Source organism: Carassius auratus, unplaced genomic scaffold (assembly GCF_003368295.1).
Source record: "Carassius auratus strain Wakin unplaced genomic scaffold, ASM336829v1 scaf_tig00217023, whole genome shotgun sequence".
Lineage (NCBI taxonomy): Eukaryota > Metazoa > Chordata > Actinopteri > Cypriniformes > Cyprinidae > Carassius > Carassius auratus.
Genome location: NW_020528856.1, coordinates 38,865 through 58,143, shown reverse-complemented (window position 1 = coordinate 58,143; position 19,279 = coordinate 38,865). Strand labels below are relative to the sequence as shown.

The window sequence follows — 19,279 nt, the reverse complement described above, 5'->3', positions numbered from 1 at the left end:
TATATATATATATATATATATATATATATATAATCAACAGTACATACATGTATATTACATGATATAAGTCATTTAATACATTTAATATATATTAAATAAATTGAAATTAATTATGAGTAGACAGCAGAATATGAACTCAAATACATAGAATGCGTGTAATGAGAATCGTGACATTTTTAAAAAACATTTTCATCTGATTGTGATTAATTGTTCAGTTTATAGATTATGTAAATATAAGTTTTCATAAATGTATATACAAGTAAAAATGCTATTTTCTTTATATTTATAAAGATAAAATAAACAATATCGTAAATATTGTTCATTTGCAAATTTACATTAATAACATATAACATTTTAAATGAATTAAATAAAAAGCACATCCAGTAATATGTCTCTAAGTGTCAGTGTGTGTATGTGTGGAGCATATGGAGACACTTCAGTCTTGTGTTCCTCAGACAATATCGCGGCCGAGCTGGAGTCGAGTCTGGGTCAGCTGGAGGAGATCACCGGCTATCTGAGCATCCGCAGAGCCTACGCTCTCGTCTCGCTCTCCTTCCTCCGCAAGCTGCGCGTCATCCGCGGAGAAACACTGGAGAACGAGTAAGTAATCCGCCGCCGAGCTCTAGCGCCGAGCTCACAGCTCGCTTACTTCCTCGTTTCTGATCTTCGCAGGAACTTTTCTTTCAATGCCTTTGACAACCAGAACCTGCGACAGCTGTGGGACTGGCACAAGCACAGCCTCACCATCGTCAACGGCAGGATGTACTTCGGCTACAACTCCAAGCTCTGTAAGTCCGAGATCCTCCGGATGGAAGAAGTGACCGGGACCAAGGACCGGAAGAACGACATCAACATCCCGGCGTATGCGGACCTGGCCTTCTGTAAGACTCGCCACCGCGCTTTTGGTTTCAGCGCAGCTTGAGTTTGACGTCAAACCAGATCTGATTATCAGTCCTCTCTTTCAGGTGAAAACCAAGTTCTTAATTTTACCCAAATCCGTACGATGTCCGACAAAATCCTGATTAAGTGGCAAGCGTTCTGGCCCTCGGACTTCAGAGACCTGCTGGGATTCATGGTCTTCTACAAGGAAGCGTGAGTGTTACGATTGCGTTAATGTTTTCATGCTATTAACATTAACATTGTATTTGTTTATTTATTTATTTTCATGTTTTTATTTTTAATTGATATTTGGTTGTATTTTGATTTATTAATGTTATTTTGTGTGCGATGATTAGTTTTATTTTTGTTTTCATTTGTATTTTAATACTAATATTGAAAAATAATTTCTGTTATTTAACTATACTTCATATAAATGTTCTGTGTTATTTTGTGTGCATGCTTGGATTACAGCCACTTGAAATACTAACTTGAAATAATTAAAACACTGTGTTTTGATCATGATTACATATGGGTGTGTGTATGTGTGTGTATATGTCTGTATAGTATATAATTTTATATTTTTGTTTATATGTATTGCTAATCTACTGTAACTTTCAGATATGTTAAAACGGTTAAAATCCTACGTGTGTAAATGACATAATCAGAGAGAGCATTGAAGCGCTGTGTAAGATTGTCTCTTCCTGTTCAGTCCTTATAAGAACGTGACTGAATACGACGGGCAGGACGCCTGTGGCTCGAACAGCTGGGCGATCGCAGACGTGGAGCCTCCTGAGCGCGGCTCCGAGGGGAAAGGCCAGGGCGAGCCGGGTCTCCTCATCATGCCTCTGAAGCCCTGGACCCAATACGCCATCATGGTCAAAACCCAGCTCGCCGCCTCTGACGACCACCTCGTCCGCGGGGCCAAGAGCGAGATCATCTACGTCCGCACCAACGCCACCCGTAAGAAACCAACAGCAGCCGCTTCTTACCATTATTTGGTTCTTAAAGGGACAGTTCACCTAAAAAAAAATCATCATTTACTCTTCATATTGTTCCATACCGCTAGGAGTTTCTTTATTTTGTAGAACACAAAAGAAGACGTTTTGAAGAATCTTGGTCACCAAATAGTTGATGGTCCCAATTGGCTTCCCTAGTATGAAAAAAAACTAATTTTAGAATCATTATAAATTAACACCATATTTTTCGTTTAAACAGCTCGCCATTCTCGCCTAAAAATCTCTAAATGTATATTATACCATCATACATATAATAAAGGTTGGTAGGAAAAAGCGTGTTAATTTTTAACACGTATATTTTTTCAATAAAATATTATGGGTGTACTTGAATAGAATTCATTATAAATTTTAAAATAGTATAGATATACATGCATAAAATGTATTAGTATTTATATGCATAAAAACACGTATTACTTTTCAATGTATAATTGTATTATATTTTCAGGTACATTTGTTTATAAAATAGTAAATTATGCAATTATAATAAATCTAAATATGTAATATATATATATATAATTGATAATTGTTTTGTGTTTTGTTATCGTAATGTACATTATCATTTTGTTTAAGTGAATTATGCATAGTAAATGTTTTTTTTTTACAATTTTGAATATGCATAGATATTTTATTCACACACACACATATATATATATATATATATATATATATATATATATATATATATATATATATATATAAAACATTAATTATACGTAAAATTGTATGATATTATAATATCATATATTAATTGTATACATATAATTATTTCATAAGTCTAATTAGTGCTGTGAAACAGTTAATCGCATCCAAAATAAGTTTTTACTTCCATAATGTGTGTAATGTGTATATTTATTATGTATATATAAATACACATACGCATGTATTTATTTAAGAAAAATGTTGGTTAAATATGAAATATGTTATATTTGGGATGTCAATCAATTACAGTTTTTAATCGCACATTTCATGAAATTAAGCATAGACCGTTTATCTTTTTTCAAATGTTTATCTTGTCATCATCCAGTAAAGTAAAACAAAAGATTGAAGGGTGATTCTCAAAATCTGTATTTTCGGCAGGCTTTTTTCAAGATAAATTTAGATGTCTTTCCAAAAAAGGACACTAACAAACTCCAAAAGGACACCAAAGGAACGCATATATGAGCAGATGTGAAAGAAAAACAAATCTGAATTTTATACTAGGTGTGTGCATACAACAGCAAAGAGCCTTTCCACATTTCAGAGAAGTCAAGTTGCGATACCGAACAGGACCACAAGGAGATGCCAAAAATAAATAATAACCTAAAACAACCACCCGCTGACTTCTTATGTCTACTGTAGACAGATCCATTCATTATCATGTCAATGTACGGACACGTCTGTTCTGTGCAGAAATGCAATGTGCGATCAGTCCGTCAAGAGACACACATAAAAAAATATATATATAATATACATAAATGACATATATAACTAATATTAATATATTCATATATATATATATATATATATATAGCTTATCACTGCAGTGGTGCTTTGAAACACCCAGCGCAAACTTGAGAAAGACCTATTGTGCTTTCGGTTTTAGTTCATTTGTCAGATATACTGCCAAAGCAATGTCGCAAAACAGTGTTAAAAAGCTTTTATATTACAATGAGAAGTTGAAATATATTTTGGGTTTAATATGAAACTCTGGCGGGACAGATTAGACCGAGGCAGGCCGCCACAGGTAATGAATGGGAAACTGTGTGTGTGTGTGTGTGTGTGTGTGTGTGTGTGTGTTAAGCAACAGTTTCTTCTCAGTTGTTGTGAGTCCATCAGCCCTGTAGCGTGCTGTGAATGAAATGACTCGTGAAAGCTTGCTACCTGAGAACAGAAAGCTGATTCGTCTGTTTCTGACGTGTAACAGGACCCTCGGTACCACTGGACCCCATTTCCTGGTCCAACTCCTCCTCCGAGATCATTCTCAAGTGGAAACCGCCCTCCGACCCCAACGGAAACATCACCCACTACATCGTCTACTGCCAGAAGCAGGATGAGGACATCACGCACTACAAGTTCGACTACTGCCAGCAAGGTCCTGATCCGTCAAAGCATCCGTAGACCCAGACGTCCACAGCACAACCGCTGATTACGGTTCTGTCCTCTTTCTCTCCAAACAGGGATGAAAGTGCCGTCCCATACGCCGACGCACCACGACATCGAGGAAGACCAGAAGTGGAACCAAACAGAGGCGTCCGACCCGAAGGGCGGCTGCTGCGCCTGTCCCAAAACAGAGACGCAGCTGAAGAAGGAGGCCGAAGAGACCGAGTTCCGCAAGACCTTCGAGAACTACCTTCATAATGAAGTGTTTGAGCCCAGGTACACAAGGCTTGTGAATAGTGATGTGCTATAGACAGGAAATAATGTCAGAAATACTTAAGGTTTAATTTTAGATTTTAACATGATTTGTTTTAATGGTATTTGTTTCATATTTTAATTTCAGTTTATTTTAGCTACATTTTTAATAATTTGTAATTTTTTGTTATTTTTTGAATATTACTATTTAGGTTTAATTTATTTCAGTTTCGTTTTTGTTTCTATTGGATCGGTTATTGATTATCGCTCTAATATTGACGCGTGAAACATCAAGGGTCTATAGCGCCATCTTCTGGTTGATCGGTTTAATTGCTTTGCATCGGCCACAATGCAGCTTATTCAGTTCAAGATTATTTTATTTGGTTTGGTATTAGTTTTTATATATATTGTATTTTATACACATGTATTAAGTAATGAAATCAACGTAATTTAAGTAAAGATCTGGAAAGAAAATACGGCCTATTTATCCAATTAATCAAAGACAGTCGAAAGACAACGATTTTCAAAGCACTAGAATCAAATGTATCACACTTTTACAGGTTTTTTTTATTTATTTTTATTAATGATTTATAGTCTCAAATTTTACCTTAAAATATTAAAATATAATCTTGGAAATAACATAAAATATAAATATTATATTCACATGAGACAGAAGAATTTTGACATGCTTGGGTTTAAATCAATATATAAAAAAAATAATAATAATAATATTAAACTTGAATGCAAATATAACATGATTGTAATGGAATTAATATTAATGCATATATTTCTTACTACTTCTTATCAGATCCTAAACATTTCCCATTACTCTCTGTGGCAGAAGTTATAAATAAAGCACATTACTTACACACTTTTCTCTGCTCTTCATTATTTGGCATTAGAACTAAAATCATTGGGTGTTTATTTTGGTCCAATGGCTCCGACTGATTCTCGGTCTTCACTGTTAACCCACAGACCCCACCGACGGCGGCGCTCAGTTGGCGTGGCCAATGCTACTTTGCCTAATTTTGCAAGCACATCATCCAGCCTGCCCAAGTTTTTCACCACGTCCAGCCCAGAGAAGGAAGAGAGTCTGAAGATGGAATTCAGAGCCAACTCCAAAGAGTTCCTGGTAATCTCCAACCTGGTCCACTTCACCAGCTACCAGATCGAGATCCTGGCCTGCAACCATCCCTCGGATCTGAACCGCTGCAGCATGCCCACATACGTCAACGCCCGCACCCTGCCTGAACGTAAGACCGCCGGACCACTCCTTTCTGTTCTTTTGGTTCGGATTCACCTTCTAATGTGTCATCTTCCATTTGTGTTCTTAGTAAAAGCTGACAACATCATTGGGAAAGTGACGCATGAATTTGTCCCCGATGAACCGGAATTTGTCTACATCAAATGGCAGGAGCCAAAAGCACCCAATGGCATGATAATACTGTACGAAGTCAAATACATGAGGATGTCAGAAAACTATGTAGGTGTTCAATTCATTCTTAGAAATTCACACACTTTAATATGTGTATATTATAGCATTTTGCCTATATATTGTTGAATAAATATTTTTATTTATTTAAACATTTATATTTTTAGATATAAAAAAAAGACCTAAATTTATACAATAATTATTAGTCATTTATATTTTTGGAAAATTTTAAAACATCAAATATATTTAATTCTTAATGTATTTAAATATGTATGCATATATATGTATTTTATGTATTTGTTCAAGAAGGTGTTTATATTTTTCTGAATTTTTTTCTTCAGGAGGATCAGATCTGTGTGTCCAGAATCGCTTATGAAAAAATGAATGGCTATCGATTACGAGTAGGGCATCCTGGGAATTACAGCGTGAGAATACGTGCCACTTCGCTGGCCAGCAACGGCTCCTGGACGGAGCCTGCATACTTCTTTGTTCAAGACAGTAAGCTTCACTCATTTATTACTTTTTTTACTGTTGTTTTTGCCACTGTGGTCTCTAATATGCATGTTTTGCAGGAGACGTGAACATGAAAATCATTATCGGCCCGCTTATCTGCTTCATTATAATGCTGTTTGTGGCCACTTCAATCTTCATTGTCGTTAAGAAGAAGTATGTGTTAGACACTCTTAAATAAATCCCTTACCTATCATCTAGACAATGCTCTCATTTATAAATACCTTTTCCCTCAGACAAACTGAAGGACCGACTGGTCCACTGATTGCTTCCTCGAACCCAGAATATTTAAGTGCAAATGATGGTAAGATACTATAGATTTAATCCACTTCATTAAATTGATAATGAAAGATTGTGAACTCATGTTATTGTCAATACGCTTGTGCTTATTTTAGCTAATATTTACCCCTTTAGTTTAATTTTGTAGCTTTCGATTTGAAGTTGTTGTTGAAAGGCAAAAAATGAATTCGATTTCATAATTGTCGAAAATTTGAATGTGCGTGTTTGTAGTGTACATCCCAGATGAATGGGAGGTGCTTCGTGAGAAGATCAGCGTTATGAGAGAGCTCGGTCAGGGATCGTTTGGAATGGTGTACGAAGGTATTGCTAAAGACATCGTGAAGGGCGAACCGGAGACACGAGTGGCCGTTAAAACCGTCAACGAGTCGGCGAGCCTGCGCGAGAGGATTGAGTTCCTCAACGAGGCTTCGGTCATGAAAGCCTTCAACTGCCATCACGTGGTGAGTGTGGAAACCCTGGAGAACTATAATAATCAAGGCAAAAACCACCTTGTCTAAGCGTTCAATGCGTTCGCCTAGGTCCGCTTGCTCGGTGTGGTGTCTAAGGGGCAACCGTCATTGGTCGTGATGGAACTGATGACGCACGGAGATCTGAAAAGCTACCTGCGATGTCTGAGACCTGATTCAGAGGCAAGTCTTCATATTCCTAATGTAGAATGAGCCCAATCCCCGATCGTTGTATCCCGGACGAGCCCCCAGTTTCATTGCACCTCACTTGAGGGTGTTATAGCAGTAAAATAGACCAAATGCTGTCATTCCGTGATAAATAATCCAGTTTTCCTTTATCTTAAATGGCTGTATGAGTCTAGAAACATCAGAATCAATCGTTCACAGTAGCCTGTAGCTGTGACCATTGATTTCAGTTGTTGTTGTTGTTGTTTTTTACAGAATAACCCAGGTCGCCCACCGCCAACCCTGAAGGAGATGATCCAAATGGCAGCTGAGATCGCAGACGGCATGGCGTACCTCAACGCTAAGAAGTTCGTCCACAGAGACCTCGCTGCCAGAAACTGCATGGTGGCTGAAGATTACACTGTGAAAATTGGAGGTAAGAAGGCCAGAATCAAACGTATTTCGTGTGAAACTCAGGTTTCGAAGGATGAAAAGTCTTGATTTTTTTTTTTTTTTTTTTGCAGATTTTGGTATGACGCGAGACATCTACGAGACTGATTACTATCGCAAGGGTGGAAAGGGCTTATTGCCTGTCAGATGGATGGCGCCAGAGTCCCTAAAAGATGGCGTCTTCACCGCTCACTCAGACTGCTGGTGGGTATATCTTGAGGTTTCTTTGTCATTTTTTTGTCTAGAAGATCATTCAGCTCCCCTTTACGATGCTAGTCAAGAAGTGCTTTGCTAGTCCTTTTGGGTGTCCAGTCCTGTTCTTGGAGGGCCATTATCTTGCAGAGTTAAACAAACCTGAACCAGCTAATCAAGTTCTTCAGGATTAATATAAACTTCAGAGCAAGTGTGTTGAAGCTGGTTAACACTGGCCCTCTAAGAGCAAGATTCTTGGGTTACAAGACAGAGGGTCCACCAAAATGAATGCACACCCAGCCTAATGAGCTGGCAGTGCTGTAATAAAAATTCTGTTGACTCCTAGGTCTTTCGGAGTGGTATTATGGGAGATCAGCACGCTTGCAGAGCAGCCTTACCAGGGATTGTCCAATGAGCAAGTGCTCAAGTTTGTCATGGACGGAGGCTACCTGGACAGACCGGAGAACTGTCCAGAGAGAATGTAAGTACCGATGTAGAGAGAAAACTTGCTAAGATCATATTAGACCATCATTTGTAGCTGGTTGAACGAGTACGTTTAGATGGCTTCGCAAGTTAAGAAACCATTTGATGTACCTTTTTGGCTTCCAGTATCCAAATTTAGGTATTTTATTTTATGCTATGCAGTATTTTGTGTTCTTAAATAATAAACCAAAAGTAGTAAAGTTGTTCAGCATTATTTTAGTTAGTTTCCAAAGCAATTTTGGCTGAAAGTGAAAATGAATTTCTTTTTCGCTTTTTCAACCAAATTTCGGGTTTCCGAGATGTAGTGCATCACAATCGAAAACGCAGTTGTATCCTGATCTTTTCAGCAAGAAAGCATGTCAACAAGTTTTGCGGTTGGCGTTCCTTGTCGGGATCCAGTATCCAAAACAAGTGCATATATATTTTTTTCTTTTTACTGAAAAACAGAAATTGAAAGAAGTGCACGTGCACAATTTCGTTCTTCGGCATTGTTTCCGTTCAACAATTTCAATCTCAAAAGTTTTTTTTTTTTGGTACATCCCAATCCAAAATGCAATATAATCTGATCTTTCAGCAGAAAACAAGGCACGTCCATATTTTTTCTATAACTCAAAAATCCAAGTATGTATGATACCGAATTATATTTGTCTACTATGATAATATTGTATCTGACGATATCGAGTATGTCACTCACTTTCAAGTCACATCTAGGCTGTAGATACATCTAAATGCCACTCAAGATGCAGCTTCTTATAACAGTATCTTATTATTCAAATTGAATTTATTGATTAAATGTGAAAATCTTACAAGTGAAAAAAAAAACACATTCTTGTTTCTACATCCATCATGGAGACCCGTTGAGAATGAGGTTTATGTGTTTTAAGATGGTCTTCTCTCGCTCTAACTCTTCTCTCAGGCACAGCCTCATGCAGATGTGTTGGCAGTACAACCCCAAGATGCGGCCCACCTTCCTGGAGATCATCGAGATGATCAAGGAGGACCTGCATCCTACTTTCCAAGAGGTCTCCTTCTTCTACAGCGAGGAGAACAAAGCTCCTGAGAGCGAGGAGTTCGACATGGACTTCGAGAACATGGAGAGCATACCACTGGACCCCTCATCCTATTCCCAACGCGAGGAGAGCCTCAGTAGAGACAACGGCCCCTCTGTGGGCCTACGGGGCAATTACGAGGAGCACGTGCCCTATACGCATATGAACGGTGGAAAGAAAAACGGCCGAATCCTGTCTTTACCCAGATCTAGTCCGTCCTAACATTTGCTTCAGCTTTTTCTCTTTGTTTTGTTTTTTTTGTTTTTTAAAGAAAAGTTTTTAAATGGCTTATTTTTGCAGAGGCCCTTAAAGATACAGATCTCAGGTCTTTTTTGTTGTCGATGTTGTTGTTGTTGTTTCCGTCTCACGGCTACACTAGTATGGTTACAATGAAAACGGACGTTATTTCGCCCATCAACCGACACACACCAATCGCTTTCTGACACTTTTACACTTTTGCCAAGTTTCCAAGACAGTTTGGTTGGGCGGTGGGGAAAAGCAAACTGTGAACATGACTAAATCAACCAGAAAAGCTGCTTTGGCTACATCACCTCAAAGTCCACTTCCTTCTCCCTCGGATGCTTATTTCCTGTCTCTCTAATTTTTATTTTTAAGTGGAAATCTGTTAAGATAGTGGCCTTTTATTAAGTGGCCTATAAAAAGAGAAGTGTCTATCAATGCTTGTGTTAATTTCTTTAGAACAATGACTTTACAGTGTGGAACTATGGGATGGCTTATATTCTTTTAGAACAAACCTTTGTTTTGTAAAGGAATGACTTTTATTTTGTCCTGGAGAATTCCTGAATTCACATAGATGATATTCACACGGTGTTCTTGTGAATGAGGTTTAATTTATTCGCTTTATTTTTTTTCTCTGAGCTTTTTACTCCTGTGTCCTTTTTACCGGCTGAAGGATATTTAACAGTTATGAATTGGACAAAAGAGTTCCTCAGACTGACCAATAGCTGCTGCTCTGATATATAGTGGGTATTTGATTTTATACATATATACATATATATATATATATATATATATATTTAAATATTGATTGGTATCAGTATTTTAAATATACTATTCACAACATCTGAACTTTTGTACATAATTCTAATGTCTTTTTCTAATGTCTTCATCAGCTTTGCTTATACAATATTTTTTGCAACTGTCTCTTTTCATGAGCCGTTTATTTGTTTGTTTGTTTTTTATAAGCAAAAACAAAAATCTCATTAATTAACGTGCGAGTTGACTCACAGTCAAGTTCCAGCGAACAGTGGGGAGCGTTTTTGGTTTGGCCTATATTCAACTGATTTCATTTCGTAATAATAATAATTAAATATCATTGTTATTATTATTTAAAGATACAAATAGTTGATTGCTCAATTCAAGGGAATAAACGTTCAAATTTTCTGTCCTAAATTGGATTTTGTAGGATGTTTATCAGTTACATTTTTTGGGATTCCAAAAGCTGTAGTGGAGAATGTTTTGGGAATGTTATGGATTGTTTTTTTGTTTTTTTCCTGTGGGAAAATTTTCAGGTGGATTTAGGAAGTTGTTGTGAAAGATATACTTTACCGAGCGATTCTAGGTTGTTCGTTTTTCGACAGCAGAAATATTCGACCTGGTAATATTTAAATTGGATCATTAAAACATTCCTGTAATTTATCCCCGATCAGGCTCCGGTATCTGTTAAAGTATCACAGTGAGTGTAGTTCTCGCACGGCTTCACATAATAACGACGTTTACGCTCTAGTTCTGAGAAAGGGAAGTCTTAGAAGACCACAGGGAAAGTAAACTTCCTTATCTGTCAGAATAATGCCGCCTTTTCCCAAATAATCCTTTAAAGATAAAAAGCAGACAGCTTTCGTAGGCAGATGCTCAATTCCTCAACTTTGTGCCTTCTCCGATCGCCAGAGGCAAGAGAAATGGCGCTTTTACTGGATCTTGCTTGTCATCATCAAAAATGTGCACATTTCCTTTGTGTGCGTGTATATTTGTGTGTATTTATATTTATTTGTGGGTAGTTTGGGAGGAAAACGACAGAACGAGGCTGAAATTCACACATAAGCTTTAGTAAGCGTGTTTGCCATTTTATGCTTTGTTTTTTTTTCTCACCTTGCTCTTTTTTTATTTTTACCGTAGCCTTTTAACGTAAATGTTCTCTTTCTTGGTCCCATTGGCTTAATTTTAAATGTACATAGCAGAATCGAAGAAATCAAACGTGCTTGTATCTTTTCTTGAACTATTACAAATCTTTTTCTTTTTTTTTTACTGTAGCAGTGAGCAGATTTTTTTTTCCTAAATAACAAGATAACCATATATTTGAAAAAGCAAATATTGATCTTTTATTTATTCTATAAACCTCATAATTATGTAAATCCCTGCTAACTTTTATTTCAATACTCTAAGGCGGGTAAAACTAGTCTTTTAGTTGTTTATTTTTTTCCTTAAAGAGAGTAACAGCTGGCGAGGTCACGAACGCAGTTGGTTTATTAGCGCTAATGTCTTTCTGTTGGTTGTTTGGACACAGTCTACCTCAGTATGTTGTTAGAAATGTTTTAGAGCTAAGTGCATCTCTCTTTAGTTGTTTGAATTTCTTTAACAGGCTTGTTTTGGGGCAGCAAAAACTATGTCCGCAATCCCAAATTCGGCCACTAGAGGTTCTGTCTCACAATTATGATTACGGATCACTTCCCTTTACTCGATTTTAATTTTGGAGAAAGCTTAGAACCCAAAGATTCACTTTAACGGGTGATGTCTTTCTATCAAGTCATTTGAAATACGCAGAGCAGTTACGTTTATCCAAATGAAAAAGAGTACGAAAAAGAGTATCACTAAGGTACAACCTTGAGTATGCGGGAAAACTGGTTTTTAATTTTACGGTACATTGTTTGGTTCTGCTAATCTGAATGAGGTATTATAGAGTTTTATTTGTTTGTCTATTACATGAAGCACTTATTTGAATAATACAATATTTTTCGTAAAGCCACTTGTTAATTTGCAAACGTTTTAGTATGCATGTTTTCTGTGATTTAAGCTCAGTTTAACCTTTGAAGTCAGTTCCTGAGAGACTACTGAATCACAGTTTGTTGCGCATAAATGGCCCAAAAACATTTTGCGAATTTTTTTTTTTTAATGATTGCATATTAAAAATTGGCTATGTAGTTACAGTGGGCATAAAACCATTTGTGATTCACTAGGTGAAACGGCTCTTCTTCGCTCACTGCAGTATCTTAACGAACAAACTTTCTGATGCCCCAAGTTAAGTAGTTTCACATACAAAAACTTTTTTTTTTTCTTTTTGGTTTGCACCAACTGTGATTGTCAATGTCTTTTGTTTGTTCCATGTGTTTTCTACTGTGAAAATTTCTATCAATGCCATAGTTTATAGTAAACACGGACTTCACCTGCCTCTCCTTACACATGCATTCATAAATACTCTCGCGGACAATCCTATGTGCCATAGAAACGTTTTATTTTCCTCAGGGAGATGTGAGCGTTGGGTTTTGTTTATCTGGAGGAGCGTCAATTTTATCCACTGCTAGCTTAATCGTACGAGAAGAACGGATGGAAAACTGCAAAAACGATGCCTTTTGGATGCCAGTCGTGCATCTCTAAAGCATTTCGCATCTTTCGTTGCCTCTCAATGTGTTTCGGGGAATAAATTGAGCGCCCCCTGGTGGATCCATAGTGCCTTGCACAAACCTAAGTATCCTCCAAGCCAAACCTGGCCAACAAACTCCCTGGAACGGATTGTTTTTCACCCAACATCCTCAAAATACTGGAGCCTATTGTACAGATTTCTCGACAGGTTAGCACATCTTTGGCTCAATGCTTGGCTCAGTTTTACTGTATTGTTATATGTGAATGATATTCTTTTATTTTTATTTTTAATTAAGCTGAACTTGTCTCTTCTTGGATATGCTAAGGCTTGCTTTGTGGCTTGACAAACCGCCTAATGTCGTACGATTGATTCACTGTTACCCAAAACAACAACTTTGGCAGCTCTAAATTGAGAGAATATAATTTTGATGAATGACCTTAACCTAGTAACAAAAACCCTAATGCGGTTTCCTACAGCAAGCTAGAAAAGCAGAACAGGTCGAGCGCAAGGCATTGTATGTATTTTATTGTTCTTAAAAGGAAAAAGTATTACACTTAGAGATATTAATTTCTATTTTTTTAGTCCAAATAGGGAGGGCAAATTCAATTACTTTTTTGACTGTAAACTTTTACTATTCGTGTACATTACGGAATTAACATTATCAATGTATATAGATTTCTTTTCGATGAAATTGTGATGTCTTTAGTTCATGGCATTACACTGTGATTCAGAGATATGAATGACATCGATTTTACTCTACAAACTGATCGGATGACGAACCGTTCAGAGGTTTGGCCTACAATGATGTTCTTTGTATGACATTGCATTGTTGTTTTTTTTGTTTTTCATGTACAACTACTTGTTTGCCATCCAAGAAATGATTGCATATCCTTTGTCAGCATTTTGTATTTGTAAATTGTTACCCTTTTCTTTGTACAATACGGACAATTCCTCTACGTTCATGAAGGTGACGTTTGAATAAACAATTGTTTTTCAATGTGAAAAACTGGAAAAGACCACTGCAGACTTTATTATAAGCTACAATAACACAAAAAATAAAGATATCGCTGATATCTGAAATGATTGATAAGGAAGGTTGTTTCCGCCACAAGATAAAAAAAGAGATTTTTAAGTCTTGCGCAATTGTATATATTTGCGCAAATCTTATATATGCGCAATTGTGAGGGGAAAAAAAGTCTGATTTGAGAAGTAAATTTTTGAAATGTAAACTCGATATTTTAAAAAAGAAAATCTGAAATGTGTGGAAAAAAAACATTTTGTCAGATTATAAACTCACAATTGTGAGAAACAATTCAGAATTGTGAGAGAAAAAGTCAGAATTACGAAATACTAACGCGACAAATTACAAGATATAAGATATAAAATTAAAAGATTTATAAGGTGTAAACTTCGAATTCAGACAGAAAAGTACAAATTTGCCAGATAAAAACTTGGAATAGCTAGAAAAAAGAAAATTCTAAGTTTATATCCCGTAGTTCTAACTTTTTCCCTTAGAATTGTGAATTTATAACTTGCAATGTGAGGTGATAGTTTATTTTTTAAGCGGAAACGAGCTTCCATCGGTTACAGAGAACAACTTTGAATAAAAGCACCATACAACATCAATTTTTTTTTTTTTTTTTTTTTTTTTGTATGTGTTAAATGTTTGTTTCTTATGTAAATCAGACATCTTTTGGGGTCTTATATGTGATGGACGTTTCAGGTTGTCTGGCCCGTTTCAACATCAAATAATCAGCGCCCTTGTGTATTTTATTCAGCTGTTGTCCTGTACAATTTTCTGTTTAGTTGAACATTTGATCATTTGGTTTGTTTCGTTTATCCCTGCTGTTTTGTTTTGTTTGTTTTTTGTTTTGCTTTTACCTCTGTGCACATAGACGGTCCCCACAGCTGTTTTCCTGTCCCATCATTCACCTTTACTGTAGAAAATGTTATTTAATCACCAACACACACCTTCCCATCAAAACTTTCCCGTCGCTGGTTGAATATGTGCCATTTATGTTGCACATAGAAACCACCTTCACTTATTTAAACAAACCAACACATCCATCAGACCACGATCACACTGTGCCATGATTAATGAGTACGAATAGACAGCTTTAGTTTTTCAAGGAAAGCCAAGCAGTGACATGTACAGCAAATGTTGGAATGGAATGAAAATGAATCTTGCTGTGTGTAAATTATTCAACAATTAACTGTTTATATGAAATTTATGAATTAAAAATTATTGGGGGAAAAAAATGACTTGCAGTTGTGTCTGTTCCCAAGATAATAAATGCTTTTATTTGTACATTTAAGAGATAAAGGCAACCGTCCTTAAATGCAAAAGAACAACCAAAATCAAAAATTGACATTTAATTTCCCAAAGGAATACTGAAATTAATGAAAAGACATAAGGGTGAGTAAATTATTTAAAATGTATTTATTTCAAGATTTAGCTGTATTGTAAATGTGTTATTTTTCTGTTATAAGAAATCTTTTTTTTTTTTTTTTTTTTTGCACCACAGATTTAGAGAGACTTGTCAATTTTAGTCAAAATTTTGTACAATGTGAATACCTCTTCACAAGTAAATATATCGTATTAAAAACTTTTGTAAAGTTCTGACATTTTATGAACAGATTTACTTACTGTATACTCTATGCTTACATCTTAAACTATTGTTGTAAAATAAATATAAATACATATATAAATATATAACAAATTAATATCATTTTACAATTCTTTTCCCCCCAAAAAAGACCCATTTCCAATCAAACTGTAATTTTGTTGAATTAACACAGAAGACTGAAAAGATTATTTAATTGAGTGAATTAATTGATTATTTAATTAATTTGGGATGCAAGGCTATAAAAATCAGCATTAGAAAAGACAAAGGAATTATTTTATTTTTTAATAATAAAATGTCATTTCCACCATCATTTCCATATCAGAAGATATGATCTGAAATGTGGTAAAAAATGACACTGGTGGAAATGTTGATGATTTTCAAAAAAACTACAGAATTTTCCTGTTTATCATGTATTAAACATATTTCCTCCAGTATTTAATCACTGTAGACTAAAAAAAAAGCAGTTCAAATCAGCACAGCTCTATTAACTTTTGATTTGAATAATGTGTTAGTAACTGTTAAGAGTAACACTCTCGAACTGAATGGTTGCCTTATTCATATACCATATTTATACATCTTTTAAACCATAAAAAGACACTCAAGTCTGTAGAGACTTCTTTCATAAGAGCAGTAGTACAGTTAGATAGCAGGAAATGGCACGTTTTATCTCTAGTAGTCAATAAAGTGTGAACAGCATCTAGTTTAAGCGAAACAAGCTCTTCACAGGGTTCCTTCACCACGTTAACCACCAGCGCTTCTGCTCATCTCCTCCGAACGCCTGCACAAGTAGTGCACTCATTAGTATGGGAACTATGCAGTCATCACAGCATAGGCACAGAAAGGCTGGGCTTTTCTTCAGTTTGAATTCAAGCTTCCACCATCGACACGTTTTGATCGTAACACCTCTGAAAGAAGGGCCTCTGTGTGTGTGTGTGTGTGTGTGTTCATGTAAAGGCCATGTGTCTGCACTGAGTGTCAGTCTGAAGAGGAAGTTGTAGCAGTGCTGTGTGTTTCAGGCTGTGGTTAACGCAGCACTCTGCTCTTCTCAGAGCCAGAAAGCGCTGTGTTAGATTCAGAGAAGGACGTTTTTGCTAGGTGTGCTGTTTGTACTTCTGGATCGGGGTGAGTACATAAAACATAGTTAATAGATGATAAAAATGCTAACTTTGTATGATTTGAACTAAATCTGTGCCACTGTTCTGGTAAGGCATTGTGTTCTGCAGCTCTAGATAAGCTATCATGAAACCTTTAATGCGTTGAGTTTTTGAATGAAGGTTGGATGTTTTGTGCTGTAAGGACCCAACTTGAGCTCGACCAGATGGATTTCACTGGTGCTTTCATCCATTATTGCTTCACTGGTATCATTTAAGGAACTGCCTAAGCAGAAATGCAGTTCACAGTGGTGCAACTCAATGACTAAGTGTAGAAAATCATACTTGGTGTTGGTCGGGTCTTTTCTTTTATATAAACAAACCTGTTGTTTTTCAAGAGCAACCGTTGTGATGCTCATTTCTGCACTTCACAGATGGTGTTTTCCACTTTCACTATTATACACCAGATCACGCACACCGTTATACATTTCATATGTGAAACATACCATGGTTTAACTGTGTTTTTTGGGGGCATGTGATGGTATTATACCATGTACCATAGTAAATGTTACAGTACTTCCAAGAATGCCATGATATTTTCAACACTATGGTGGCTGCATGAATGTGTCAGTTACACAATAACATGGTTTATACAGTATATTAGCCCCAAACGTAATTGGGTGTTTGAGCTACACATTTAAAATCAACAGTTTTAAATTTTATTCCCATAATCTGAGATATTTCAGATGAGTAACAGTTTATTTTAATGTGACATATTAACATGTTGCATGTACTTGATTTAGTACACTCTAAAAAATGCTGGGTTAAATAGGGTCAAACCTATTGGGTTGTTTTCAACCAACAGGTGTGTTAAATGTTTAATCCAACCGTTGGGTTGTATTTAACCCAGCTTTTTTTTTTAGAGTTTAATAACCGTAAGTTATGCAAAATTACAAAAAAGTCAACCCTAAACTTAGTAAGTACATGTACTGAAGTTAAGTAATATTGCTCAGTACTTAATTGCGTAATAGCATCTACACCTTAAAACAAAGCGGAACCAAAAAATGATATAGGGCCATTATTAGGGATTGATAGGAGAGGAAAATATCTCTATATGGCAGGTTATTGAAGGGAGGAGTCTTAAAAAAAATAAGTGGCCTTGATGTTAGTACAAAAAAAAAAAAAGTTGGCGGGCAGAGCAAGTTGAACATTTTGATAAAAAGTTATTGAATGGGAGGAGTCTAAAAATAAGTAGCTTCGATGATGTCAGTGGAAAAGGAAAGTCGCTTGAGAGGCAGAGCAAGTAACGTTTTGATAAAAGATTACTGAAGGGGAGGATTTAATTAAGTGGTCTAATGATGTTATCAGAAATGAAGAGTCGTTTGAGGACGGAGCAAGTTGTTACGTTTAAAAAAAATAAAATATTGAAGAGGAGTCTAAAGCTTAGTAACCTTGATGACGTCAGCAGAAAATTAAAGTCATTTGAGGGGCGGAGCATGTTGTTACTTTTTGATAAAAGGTTATTAAGGGGAGGAGGCAAAGTATAAGTGGCCTTGATGTCAGCAGAAAAGAAAAAAGTTGTTTAAGGGGTGGAGCATGTTGTTCTGTTTTGATTAAAAGGTTATTAAAGGGGAGGAGTCTAAAAAATGTTTCCTTGCTAAAGAAAGACCCTTTGAGGTGTGGAACAAGTTGAACGTTCTGAAAACAAAAAAAGTTATTGAAGACGACGAGTCTAAAAGTAGAGGCCTTGATGATCTCATCAGAAAAGGAAAGTCGTTTGGGGGCGGAACAAGTTGTAATGTTTAAAAAAAAAGTTATTGAAGAGGAGGAGTCTAAAAGTAGAGGCCTTGATGATGTCATCAGAAAAGGAAAGTTGTTTGGGGGCGGAGCAAGATGTAATGTTTAAAAAAAAATTATTGAAGAGGAGGAGTCTAAAATTAAGTAGCTTTGATGATGTCAGCAAAAAAGAAAGTCTGTTGTGGGGCGGAGCAAACTGTTATGATTTGATAAAGTGGAGTGTCCAAATTTCTGAAGGGACAATACGGTGATATTTACCACCTGAATACCTCACTCTGCCATTTTTTGTCGGGGTAGTATTAAACACACACAATTCCCTCCCATTCAGATCAAGCGGTGCTTCCTTTCTCTCTTTTATTACTCCCTCTCTCTCTCTCTTTCCCACTGTGAGCCCCCACCGCTGTGCCTCTTGACTTTGAATCATATGTTAGATAATCCCCAGCGGTTCCCTCCTCTGATCCGGCTGTGGGACGGATATCTTTATATCGGATAGTTTCCTGATATCTTGGTCATTAACTCCTCTGGGAGAAGTTCACACTGTCCACATGGCAGATCCACCTCTTCACAACTCCTGGCCCTCGTTCTCATGGATGAAACGATGGTCCTTCAAAAGAGGTAGAGGGCATGATTGCGTCTTTCTGGAACTCTAGCATCTTTCCTCTTTTTTTTTCCTGTGCTACCCTATTTAAAATAAAATATACAATTAAAATAAAATAAATAATTAATAAATATTTTGTTCTTATTTTATATATAATTGTAGTCTGTCAGTAGAATATTTCCGCTCTGAAAGTATGCCTAGTGTTTTATTTTGGCTTTCTGAATTGGCCATGTGTTTTCAGAATTGTGCAGAATGGAGATTTTTTTTTTGTCTTCAAATACAAATAGCTGAGGAGGTGTTTTGTTTGCTTGTGGT

General features: G+C 36.3%; 1 protein-coding gene and 1 pseudogene across 1 annotated transcript in view; both read left to right on the top strand.

The window, feature by feature from the left end:
- Nucleotides 1–13,860, top strand: part of LOC113099711 (insulin receptor-like) — a 73,031-nt gene extending 59,171 nt beyond the window's left edge. Inside the window, exons 5-21 of the mRNA XM_026264642.1 lie at nt 456–600; nt 673–881; nt 966–1,092; nt 1,589–1,839; nt 3,799–3,966; nt 4,052–4,250; nt 5,202–5,479; nt 5,561–5,709; nt 6,000–6,156; nt 6,231–6,324; nt 6,405–6,472; nt 6,679–6,908; nt 6,987–7,097; nt 7,356–7,515; nt 7,604–7,733; nt 8,068–8,202; nt 9,121–13,860. Coding sequence (XP_026120427.1) covers nt 456–600; nt 673–881; nt 966–1,092; nt 1,589–1,839; nt 3,799–3,966; nt 4,052–4,250; nt 5,202–5,479; nt 5,561–5,709; nt 6,000–6,156; nt 6,231–6,324; nt 6,405–6,472; nt 6,679–6,908; nt 6,987–7,097; nt 7,356–7,515; nt 7,604–7,733; nt 8,068–8,202; nt 9,121–9,475 — 2,966 coding nt within the window. The 3' untranslated portion in view covers nt 9,476–13,860. The remainder of the gene's footprint in view (nt 1–455; nt 601–672; nt 882–965; nt 1,093–1,588; nt 1,840–3,798; nt 3,967–4,051; nt 4,251–5,201; nt 5,480–5,560; nt 5,710–5,999; nt 6,157–6,230; nt 6,325–6,404; nt 6,473–6,678; nt 6,909–6,986; nt 7,098–7,355; nt 7,516–7,603; nt 7,734–8,067; nt 8,203–9,120) is intronic.
- Nucleotides 13,861–16,465: 2,605 nt separating this feature from the next.
- The window catches only part of LOC113099709 (rho guanine nucleotide exchange factor 18-like), a 41,631-nt pseudogene continuing 38,817 nt past the window's right edge, over nt 16,466–19,279 (top strand).